Here is an 11,975-nt window from a genome sequence, read left to right as displayed (position 1 = left end):
TTTAAGTCTGGGATCAGGTTTAAACCTTGTCTGTGAAACCAGGGGATTATTTACAAGGATAACGTGAGAAAAAGAACAGTCTATAATTAATGAAAAAGGTGGCTGACCAATGTTTCCCACACAAGAACTGCTCATTTTATTTAAGATGTACAAAACATAACACGATACATTTCAAGTGGCATTCCCTGAATTGTAATAGCTTACTATTATCTGATAACATTGGTCAAATGCCAATCTAATATCATTTCTAAAAACACATTTGTTATGGGATGCACTAAACTTTTTTTTCATGAATGCGACAAAAACGTTGTAAATGTTATCAAATATGTTCTCTGCCCATTAAAACAAACTGCAGAAATTGACAAGGATGTATGAAAATGTAAATTCATTACAAGAACACAAAGCACAGAGACCTCACTATGACAAAACTCATTTATTGTCATCAAAAAAAAAAAAAAAAAAAAAAAAAAAAAAGGACCAGAGTTAAATTATTAATATGGAGGGAATTTGTTTTGTTTTGTTTATTGACACTGCAACAAATGCAATGAAGGCAATGGAGCTATTTTCCCCAAATATACACAATTAATTCAGCAAAAACAAAGCACTAATATAAACTATAAAATAAAGCATAGCAACTAAAACCAAGCCCAGCCGAACTGAAAAAGCACGATGACAAGCACAAAGCTCAACAGTTAACCCGCAATAACATCAGTATAATTTTAAATACGCAGACCCCAACTAGTATTTCTTTATGTACATTTTATACAAAATAAAACACTTCTTGGTACACGCACAACACATTTTTTTTCCTAAAACTATTCAAGCAAATTCAAAAGCACACATTGGGGCTACAATCTAAATTACAAAGATAATCAACTAGACTCTTAAATTTAAAAAAAATAAAAACAGATAAAATGAGAAACATCACATTCATTTCACAATTAGAAAAAAAAAGAAAAACAGAACTAAAAACCAGACACCTATAATACAAGGCACATTCATCAAGGTGTACTAACTGGGGTTCATGATAATACTGAGCTCCGGCTGCTGTCCAGAAACGGCTCACTTTAAAAGATTTAGTTGAAAGGGCTCCACTTCTCCACAGACTCATTTAAGGACGCATTTCTGCTGGCTAGACTACCTACAATATAATAGGGAAACATGACAACAGGACATTATCAGTTATACTGAGCAAAGACAGCAGCTGCTCCATGAGTAATGACGGTGTTTTGAATTCCTTTGCCAGTGTCAAATAAACCACTCTCAATCCACCAGTGCATTGGATTGTGTCTGAGAAAAAGCTTGTACTTTATTGTTTGGTCAGTTTTCTTTGTGAACTGAAGGAAGAAAAAAAAAATCCAGAAAAATAAAAAGCTTTCGACAAATGCTTTAGATAAACTTTAAAAGATTTTGACAAAAAAAAAAAAACTGACCACTGAATTTAACAGCAGTGTATATATGGCCATATCTTAAATTCACAAAATTAACCAATAACATTCAGCACAGCATAAAAAAACACCATGTACAAATGTAGTGCGCTCACCTGCTTCAGGACCAAAAACCCTCCGCTTTGCTTTTCGCTTCTTTTTTCTGTCCTGCTGAGGACTTTCCTACAAACACACGAGAATCCAACTGAGTTCTGAATTTTAATTCCAAGCCAAAACTACAGTTTTTGCACAAAATGATAACTGTAAATGAGGCAGTATCAGACATACTAGTCTGTCCCTGTCTGATGCAGAGCTTCTTTGGTATGTGTTTGGGGAGGATTCTGCAAAGAGAAATACACGAGTGATTCCTGACCACATTCTTATGCTTTAAACAATGAGATGAGCGCAGCTACCTATGGATTTGGACAGCAGGCAGTCTTTCTTGATGTGACTGTTGGAGCCGCACAGATAACAGCATTTCTCCTCCCTCTGCCGCCACCGTCTGTCAGTGTAAGGGCTGCCATCCGTCATCACTCTGCCGTCGGGTCTGTTCACATCACGTCCACTGAACAACCCATCAGTGTCACGTCTTTGCCTTAGCAAACCATTGAAACATTGAAAAATCAGACTAAAAGCATCCGATATCTGATTTAAGGATTTATTTTCATTTTAACTTGTCTCTTCTGCTCACCATTTTATCAAAAACAGTAAAAACAGTCACACCGTGAAATGTTTTTACAACTTAAAATAACTTTTCTATGTGAATATATTATAAAATGTCATTATTCATATGATGCAAATTGAATTTTCAGCATCATTACTCCAGTCTTCAGAGTAATCATTCTAATATGCTGATTTACTTCAGAAGATATTTAGCTAATCTTATTATAATAAACATTACAGTTTTACTGTTTTTTTATCAAATACATTTCTTATAACATTTCTAATTATCAGTGTTGAAAACAGTTGTGCTGCTGTGACACATTTTTCAGGTTTCCTTGTTGAATTTTGTTGTTCAGAACAACATTTATTTGAAAATAAATCTTCTGTATGAATTTTGTGTTACAAATTTGAAAGTCTTTACTGTCACTTTTGATTAATTTAATGCGTCCTTGCTTAATACTAGTGTTAAATTCTATTTAAAAATCTTGTTGACCCCAAACTTTTAAACAGTAGTACATGTTCTTTATGGATCGTTGTAGCAGGAAATGTAGAAAAATGTGCAAAATGTAAATATAACATTCAGTATGAAAAATAACCTAACCTTTCATGAAGGTAAAATGTGAAAAGATTCTCTACAACAGATCATGTGCTGAACTTACCTCTTTCGCATTGGACAGTCTTTCATAAAATGGCCAATCTTCCCACAAATCCGGCAGCAGCGGTCATTGGGTGCAAGCTTGCCCTCTGTCAGCACCTCTGGGTCAAAAAAATACTCCTGCAAACACAAAAGCGACATTAAGTACAGTGACTTGCAAGGTATTTTACAGAATTTGATAACACCACATTCTGCATGACCAGATTTTAGATGCCTTAACCCTACCCCATCCCTAAAACTTAACAAGTACCTTACTATTGTTAAAGGGTGGGGGGGGGGTCTAATGGTATTTTATGCATGTTGAGTTATTATATGGCCAGTGTCAAAAACGATTTGGATGTAGAATGGAGAATTTCTGTGCCTCTTATACAAATACACTCTTTCCGGTTTCGTACGATTTTCGGGAAGTTTTTTTTTCCCGAGCATGGCTCTTCATGACGTCATGAAGGGTGGAACTCCTTATATGGGCATTTCTCCCAGAAGAGCTGCACAGGACTTGCTCGGGAAGAATATCTTCAAAGAAGTGTGTTTTTAGTTGTAAGTTCAGCTTCCCGAAGAACACAGCATTACGTAAACAGTGGATGCAGATTGTTTTTCTGGGGCAGCAACAGAGTTTTGCAAGTGTGTTTTTTTTGACGGACATTTTATAAACGAGGCCCAGTTCAACGCTGGATCTGCACATCGTTTGAAACTGAAAGATGGAGCGGTCACAGCGAAAAAAGACCCCGGTCATGATTCGGACCTGCGGACAGTAAGTGAAACGGCATCAAATTTCTGTGTTTTGTTGGCAATCAGCGCACGAGTGCTCATCAATCTTTAGCCCCGCCCACAGCACGCCTCCAGGAACTCGGTTGTTTTTGGAGAGAATCCTAAAGCTGTATCTTTCTCTTATTAATATGATAAAACTAAAGACTCTTTGGAGATATGATGGATGCGATACTCCTTTCTAGGTACTCAAGATTAACATGAGATTGAGTGAAACTGTGTGTGTTAGGTCCCCTTTAAACAGTTAATTAGGAGTTTATTGAGGCAAAAGTCATAGTTAATAGTCCGTTAATAATGGGAATTTGTCACCAAACTAAAGCATATCCCAGAATGTATATGGTCTAGGTAAAAGATACAAACCATTTTATTGGAATACTCTGGTGGGAAGCCTCTGACGGGGGTGCCAAAAACTCTGCGGGCATTGATGAAGGCCTTCAGGATGAAACTTGTCACTGCAAACATAAGAGACAAACAGCCATGGTAAAAATGCTGCATTAGATGACAAGATATCAAGACAAGGGTCATTTTCAAAAAGGTAGGGATGAGTAATGGTTGACTACTTTTTACTTATATATTTATAAGTGCGGTTAAGGGCCGTTCACACAGAATGCTTTTTCCATTCCAATGCACTACTTTCCATTGTTTTCTATTTTTACAATAGCAAGCTGGCATTGCAACTATTATATTTGACGCCAACAAGGTGGAAGCAGCATTCTGCGCTGCGCATTTTAAAAACCATTCCGGAGTACTGAGTCTCATGTTTTTAGACGCAAAGACGCGTTCTGTGTGAACGAACCCTTAGAATACTGAAATGGTTATAAATCTCACATGGTTTAAACAATCAAGGTCATTGATGGATGACAGTAGCTAAATGCAGGTGTTTTTTTGTTTTTTTTAAGTATGGTGGCTGAAGGTTAATACATTAGAATATAAAGCTATGTAACGTGATAAAAGGTAGAGTCTGTACAAAGGATTATACAGTCATGGCCAAAAATATTGGCACCCTTGGTAAATATGATCAAAGGCGGCTGTGAAAATTAATCTGCATTGTTAATTCTTTTGATCTTTTATTTAAAAAATTCACAAAAATCTAACTTTTCATTGGATGATAAGAATTTAAAATGGGGGGGAAATATCAATATGAAATAAATGTTTTTCTCTAATACACATTGGCCACAATTAACGGCACCCTTTTATTCAATACTTTTTGAAACCTCCATTTGCCAGTTTAACAGCTCTAAATTTTCTCCTATAATGCCTGATGAGGTTAGAGAACACCTGACAAGAGATCAGAGACCATTCCTTCATCCAGAATCTCTCCAGATCCTGTAGATTCACAGCTCCATGTTGGTGCTTCTTCTCTTCAGTTCACCTCACTCATTTTCTACAGGGTTCAGGTCAGAGGACAGGAATGGCCATAGCAGAAGCTTGGTTTTGTGCTCAGTAATACATGTTTGTGTTGTTTTTGAGGTTTGTGTTTGGATTATTGTACGGTCAGAAGATCCAAACATGGCCTATTATAAGATTTCTAACAGAGTCAGTCACTTATTGATTTTTTATCAGTTGGTATTTGATAGAATCCATGATGTCATGTGTCTAAACAAGATGTCCAGGACCTCCAGCAGAAATATAGGCCCACAACATCAAAAATACAGCAGTATATTTCATTGTACACATGGGGTACTTTTTATCCCTGTGTTCACCAAACCCGTCTTGAGTGTTTGCTGCTAAAAAGCTCTTTTTTTTTTAGTTTCATCTTACCATAGAAGCCAATCAAATTTGAAGTTCCAGTCGTGTCTGATAACTGAATATGCTGGAGTTTGTTTTTGGATGATCTAAGAGAATTTTTCTTGAAACCCTCCCAAACAACATGTGGTGATGTAGGGGCTGTTTGACAATTTTTTTTTAGGTTTTCTGAACCCGAGACTCAACTATTTCCTGCAATTCTCCAGCTGTGGTCGGTCCTTGGAGAGTCTTTAGCCACTCAAATTCTCCTCCTCACCGTGCATTAGGACGATATAGACACATGACCTCTTCCAGCCAGGCAGTTTCGTAACACTTCATGTTGATTGGAAATTCTTAATTATTGACCTGAGGTTGGAAATGGGAATTTTCACTGCTCTAGCTCTTTTCTTAAAGCCACTTCACTAATTTGTGAAGCTCATTTATCTTTTGCTGCGCATCAGAAATATATTCTTTGGTTTTTCTCATTGTGATGGATGATTAAGGGAATTTGGGCTTTGTTTTCCCTCCTATTTACATTTCTGTGAAACAGGAAGCCATGGCTGGATAATTTCATGTTCATAATCACTCTGGAGTGCTCAAAATTGTGAATATGAAAGGGAATATACTTCAGAGATATTTTACTACTATAAGAATTTCTAGTTTTAAATTCTTATTATCTAATGAAACGTTAGATTTTTAATAAAAGATCAAAAGGATTAACAATGCAGATGAATTTTCACAGCCTTCTTTGATCATATCTACCAAGGGTGCCGATATTTTTGGCCATGACTTTACATACAACAGTAAAAAAAAAAAACACATGACATACTTCTCCGTGAGAGACCAGCTCCAAGATTATGACTCAAATCAAAAGGATCTAAAAGAAACACACAAATGTTAGTTTTAAAAGTATTGCTTTACATTATGCCTACTTTAATAAAGTATATTATAAAATGTACAAAATGTTATTTCTTGTGTTTTTTCTTTTTCATTCATTTTATCTTTCAAAATGATGGATGTCATTTTAAAAATATTGAAATGAGCAGAAATAAGTAAAAGCAAACTCTTATTCATATAAAGTAAATATGTCACTTTCAGAAAAAAAGGTGTAAAATCTGTCACTGGGGTGGTACCTTTTCAAAAGGTACTAATATGTACCTTTAAGGTACTTATATGCACCCTTTAGGGCTAAATAAGGTACAAAAGTGTACCTTTTGAAAAGGTACTGGCCGAGTGACAGCTTTTGTACCTTTATATCGATGTTACTGCTGCATATTCTTAAGTTCTTGGTCTGATTTGCTCTTACCCTCAATGGCTAGATGTTTGGAGGTCCACTGCTTCTTGAAGGTGGTGAGAGGCTCTTTTCTGCGGATGCAGATGACAGTCTCCTTGAAGTCAAATGTCTCTGTGTAAAACTGCAGCAGTCCAAACCACAGCTGCCCCACAGACTCCTTGTTCTTTTTGTACTCCGGCCAGTATTTATGCTAAGGAATCAACAACAATACCACACTTATTGGGTATTAAACCAGTAAGACAGTAATATTTTGTAACAATCAGAAATGTTTCTGGAGCAACAAATCAGCATATTAGAATGATTTTTGAAGGATTCATGAGACTGAAGACTGGAGTAATGATGCTGAAAATTCTGCGTTGCATCACAGGAATAAATTACATTTGAATACATTCAAACAGAAAACAGTTATTCTTAATTGCAATAATATTTTACAACATTACTGATTTTACTGTATTTTTAATCAAATAAATGCAGCCATGTGAACATGAGAGACTTGACTACTGTACTGTACGCTAAAAACAGACTACGGTAAAAGGATTCTGTAGGCTTTAAAAGCAAATACGTGAAAGCTGTAAAAGAGTTGTAATATCGGATTAGAATTTTGCAAGTTAGAGAGTGATTACACTAGTCTAATATGTAAAGTTTTTATTTGTTATTGTTGTACAAAAGTATAATTTAGGACAATAAAACTGACATAGGAGCCAAACTCAAGTCCAGATTCACTTGCACAGTGTGATTTTAAGATAAACACTTTTTAAAATTACAATCAGCTATGTTATTAAAAATAATCTCACTCACCAAGTTCTTCAAATCCTTAAAGAAATGTACATCCCAGCCATCAACAAGGACTACTGGTTTCTTTTCCCCAACATACATCTACAAAAACACATACAAAATCCATTCAGATACAATCTTACTATAATATAGTAGGTTACGATGTACTTAATGCAATATAAAAAATATACAAAAAATGACAAATAATCATAAGTGTCCCAATTTAACGTGTATTCATCTTTTTATGGAATAATGCACAAGCACTTATAAATTAAATTAAAGAAATGAAATAAGAATGAATTGTTGGTGTTTACAAGAGCTTGTATATTAAAGGTTAAAGTACTGGATTAAATATATTTGTGTAAGTGTTATAATAGTAAAACCTTGTATTTAAAACATTACAAGAAACTGTCATTGAAAAAGTTATCATCAAGAAAGACACCTCTTGGAGAACTGGGATAACAGGCGGGCTTCTTTGTTGAAGGAAGTAGAGCACCATTAGAGTGTAAGCATAGGAAGACAGACTCCCACGTGACGCATCTCCAATATCACACACCTGAAAACACAAACAGCACTCTCCACATGATAAATGTGTGACATCTGATGTGGCTAATTTAACCAAATGTTTAATCTTTTCACCAAAAGCAACTTTGGAGCTGGATTCTTAGGTTTAGGTTTACGATCTCTATGACTGAAGCAGTGATGACAGGGACGATATGTGAAACTTACTTTCGTGAACACTTTCATGACGTAGCAGAGGATTTTCACTCGAATGTCAATTGCAGCATATGATGCCAGTAACTCAGTGTTGCGCAGAGCCTGAGGAAATAAAAGAGAAAAATCCTGGTTGCTCTTTATTTCACAATATGTGCACCTACAGTGTACTTGCATGGAGAAAGTAGTGAGTAAGAGAAGTTAACTACTTGGAATTAATATGGATTTAAAGTGAGGATTAGGGTTAGTACCTTGTTATTATAGCAAGCACCCAAACAAAGCACTGTAATATGCAATACTTACCACTATGTTTTTCATTTACATTATGAAAATAAATAAATAAATACAAGATACATACTAATTAAAAAAAAAAAAAATTTTTTTTTTTTTATAAAATTACAAGGGAAAGACCAGGAGAGTAGGTGAGTAGAGTAACTGCACAACATTCTGTAATTTATCTCAAATAATTGCACCTAAAGTTTGTGATCATAAATCCATTTGAACAATAAGTCACCAAATTATCTTTGAAACAAGACAGTATTTTTACATATTTGCTTATTTTAAAAAATTGTTTAATGGCGTCTTTTTACTATGAATGAAAGCCACTATAACTGATACAAATACTGATACTGATGCCTCAATTATAGGGATGTAATGATTCACTTAACTCACGATTCGATTCATGATAGTTTTTTAATAACAATTAGATTTAAGACAAATTATAAATTAAATGAGTCCTTATTATTGCTTGGACAAAATGCTGCAAGTTTCTTTTGTGAAACTGAAATATAACTATAATAATAATTATTATTATATTTAATCATTATTATTCAATAATATAATAATAACTAATATAGCACTTGCATATTATTGCGCTTTTGTTGGTTTTGATTTCTTCTATTGTCCTCATTTGTAAGTCGCTTTGGATAAAAGCGTCTACTAAATAACAAAATGTACATAATGTAAATGCAAATAACAAAACTAAAACAAAAATTTTGAAATTTTAAAACAAGCCCCAAATCAAATATATAAGTAACACAAATAAAAGCGATCTCCTCGTATAAACAAAATAAGGCTTTGTCTGTGCTCTTTCCATTTAAAATAAGAGGCAACAACTGCATTTTAATCATGATCCAAACAAAGATGCTGCATACATGCAACATGAGCAGTTTTTAATCTAAATTATATTGTATAATTTCGAAATTTGAAGCAAAAACAGAATGGTCTGACTTCAGGTTTGTGAAACTACATAAAAATATCTGCATGAAACGGAAACAGCAGACGAGCTGAATGAGACGCAGATTCACTTTCTGCCAGCAGGTGGCGCTTAAAGCATTTCCTTGGTTTCCGCTGTAAACAAAGCAGCGTTGCACTTATGAACTTTAATATGCATTATACAGAGGCAAGATGAAAAGAAAAATACCATCTAAACTTTTCTAAAGACAGTGAGTTCCCCTCAGACATATATTCATATAAACTCCTACCCCAATTGAATCGCGATTTGTTTAGCATCTCAACCGATTTGAATTGTCACATATTTGAATCGATTTTCAACCGGCTCGCGGTTAATCGTTACATCCCAACTCAATTAAATAGATTTTTAGGGATATAAAGTATTTTTGCCAGCCCTACGTTTTATGCTAGTTAAAAATAACAATCTTAAAGTGACTTTGAAGTCATCCTGACCTACTGTAGGTATAAATACTTGATTTGACTTGTCTGATGAACAGACATTTACTTCCGACTCTTTGCAATACGAAAGAGACCAGAACCAGATTGAGAGTAACACAAAAACAAACGAAATATATCTGAAAGACAAAAAACAACCCCATAAACATAATTATAATAAATACATATAATATTGTCTAAATGACTTTTACTGAACTATAAAGTTTCTCATAACTGTACTGAATTAACAGGCATGAAATTAACAAATGTGGTGCGTGTGGAAAATGTATCTTTTGAGAGCAGAAGTGGGCAGTAACTAGCATACAGGCACATTTCAAGAGCTAAATAACGAATTATGAAATAATGAACAGATCTAAATCACAAAAGTTATTTATTTACATTTCAAAAATTGAGCTTTAGATGCTGCAGTGGCTATTTAATGACGAGATGTCTGACCAAATTAAAATCTGTAATAAAAAAAAAAACTGATTTTATGAACGAAGGGGCATTAAGAAACCCAAACAAGCATAGTACTTCTCCAATGCTTAAATACTAAAGTTTAAACTTTTGCGATAAGGAAGGAACTACGTCCAAGATCAATAGCGATATAATAAAACTGCTCTCTTCATAGCACTTTAAACAACTGCAATACTCAATGTCCTGAACTTCCATTAAATAATGTTGTGTCAGATTTATTCTCTCACCAGTGTATTGTACAAGCTTATATCTCCCTCTAGTCCAGTTTTGGTGTGGTAAAACTTCACAATTGGGACTTTTGCAGTTGTAATAGGTAGGATGTTTCTCAGGCCTAAAATGAATGGATAAATAGACATGGCAGAGGTAGAGAGAGATGGGGTGTAAAACAAAACCACTGATTTATTTTAACAGCACACATTTAAAGTGAAAGGAGGTTGCCTGAAGCATACAGATGGGCTCTTTGTCATTTCATCAACCATTAAGAACATTAGAGGTACAGAGAGGGGAATATAAAGAAATAACAGACTTTCCCTTCCTAAAAATGTCAAAACTCCATAATAATGCTAAATATGATTCAAGAACACTGAATGAAATGAGCGCCTGCCCTCTACAGTAATGTAAACAACAGGGAATTTCATCATTACACTCAAAAACTAAAACGGAGACCTTACCATGGTGTTTTCGCAGTGCTTTAGTCAAACTCTCTATTAAAGCCATGTAGTCCAAACCCTGTGAGAGGAACCAGAAACAGAAACTTGATCAATGCAAAATAGGGGTGTAGACAGGGTCTAAACAGTACCTAAATAAAGTTTTCGCAGTCTGTTTATCAGGCTGGGTAAGATTTTATTCAATGTTGAAAACAGTTGTGCGCCTTCATATTTTTGTGGAAACTGATATATACAATTTTTCAGGATTATTTATAAATTTTATAAAATATTACTAATAAAAATTTATTTCCACTTTTGCCTACTTTTCTTTAAACACAAAGAGCAATAGGTTACAGTAAGACACTTTCAATGGAAATTAATGGGGATGATCCTTAAATGTTAAAATACTCATTGTTTTAATAGTTTAGCCACACAATGTGTGTTAACGTGATTGTAGTCTGAAAAAAATATTTCTGTATAAAGTTACTTTGTTGCCATGATAATGCAATACCATAACAGCTGTAAAAACAATGACATAAACAGCTTTACAGAACCGTTTTAACTATTTCAACACTATTCAGACTCGCTGTAATGAACACTTTTTTTCTGTGTCATGAAGACCTGGTACTGTACAATTGAAGGAATAAGTCATGGTACCTCTGCTGTGTCCTGGCCTTCTAGAGTCATACAGATGTCCAAGTCACTCTGTTTAAAACCAAACCCATTTTTGGATGAACCAAACAAAACCAGCTTGGCTCCTGTTTAAAAAATACATTTTAACATAAGCATTTGTACAGTCCTCCCATTACATACAACAGTTGTGACAAAATAGAGAATGAAAAACTAAGAAATATCCAGCATACAAATCTAGCTCTTGAATGATATATATATATATTATTGTTATTTAGTCATTTAGCAGACGCTTTTATCCAAAGTGACTTACAAATGAGGACAACAGAAGCAATCAATTGTAGTATTAAAACAACTAAAAACAGATCCAAAACTAAAATACTACCTATACACATTTTAAAAATAAAGAAATTAAATGAATGACAAATGCATACAACAACATTTCAAAACTTAACATTTAAATGAAAAACAAAAAAATTAAAGCTAAAAACAATTCAAAATATTAAAGAACAAAAGGTTCTTTACACACACACACA

At 34.3% G+C, this 11,975-nt stretch overlaps 1 protein-coding gene across 3 annotated transcripts in view; it reads right to left on the bottom strand.

Moving 5' to 3' along the window:
* Positions 1-115: 115 nt before the first annotated feature.
* Positions 116-11,975, bottom strand: part of tut7 (terminal uridylyl transferase 7) — a 30,566-nt gene continuing 18,706 nt past the window's right edge. For all 3 annotated transcript variants that reach the window (XM_079417935.1, XM_079417933.1, XM_079417934.1), the window contains exons 18-31: positions 11,467-11,567; positions 10,834-10,891; positions 10,390-10,493; positions 8,033-8,122; positions 7,746-7,859; positions 7,328-7,405; positions 6,542-6,719; positions 6,065-6,112; positions 3,871-3,962; positions 2,750-2,865; positions 1,841-2,022; positions 1,716-1,768; positions 1,544-1,610; positions 116-1,141 (exon numbers count right to left, since the gene is read on the bottom strand). In XM_079417935.1, the coding sequence (XP_079274061.1) occupies positions 1,077-1,141; positions 1,544-1,610; positions 1,716-1,768; positions 1,841-2,022; positions 2,750-2,865; positions 3,871-3,962; positions 6,065-6,112; positions 6,542-6,719; positions 7,328-7,405; positions 7,746-7,859; positions 8,033-8,122; positions 10,390-10,493; positions 10,834-10,891; positions 11,467-11,567 (1,346 nt within the window). In that variant the 3' untranslated portion in view covers positions 116-1,076. The remainder of the gene's footprint in view (positions 1,142-1,543; positions 1,611-1,715; positions 1,769-1,840; positions 2,023-2,749; positions 2,866-3,870; positions 3,963-6,064; positions 6,113-6,541; positions 6,720-7,327; positions 7,406-7,745; positions 7,860-8,032; positions 8,123-10,389; positions 10,494-10,833; positions 10,892-11,466; positions 11,568-11,975) is intronic.

This window comes from Barbus barbus (genome assembly GCF_936440315.1).
Source record: "Barbus barbus genome assembly, chromosome: 5".
Lineage (NCBI taxonomy): Eukaryota > Metazoa > Chordata > Actinopteri > Cypriniformes > Cyprinidae > Barbus > Barbus barbus.
The sequence above is the reverse complement of the archived record's forward strand: the minus strand, read 5'-3'. Positions and strand labels throughout refer to the sequence as shown.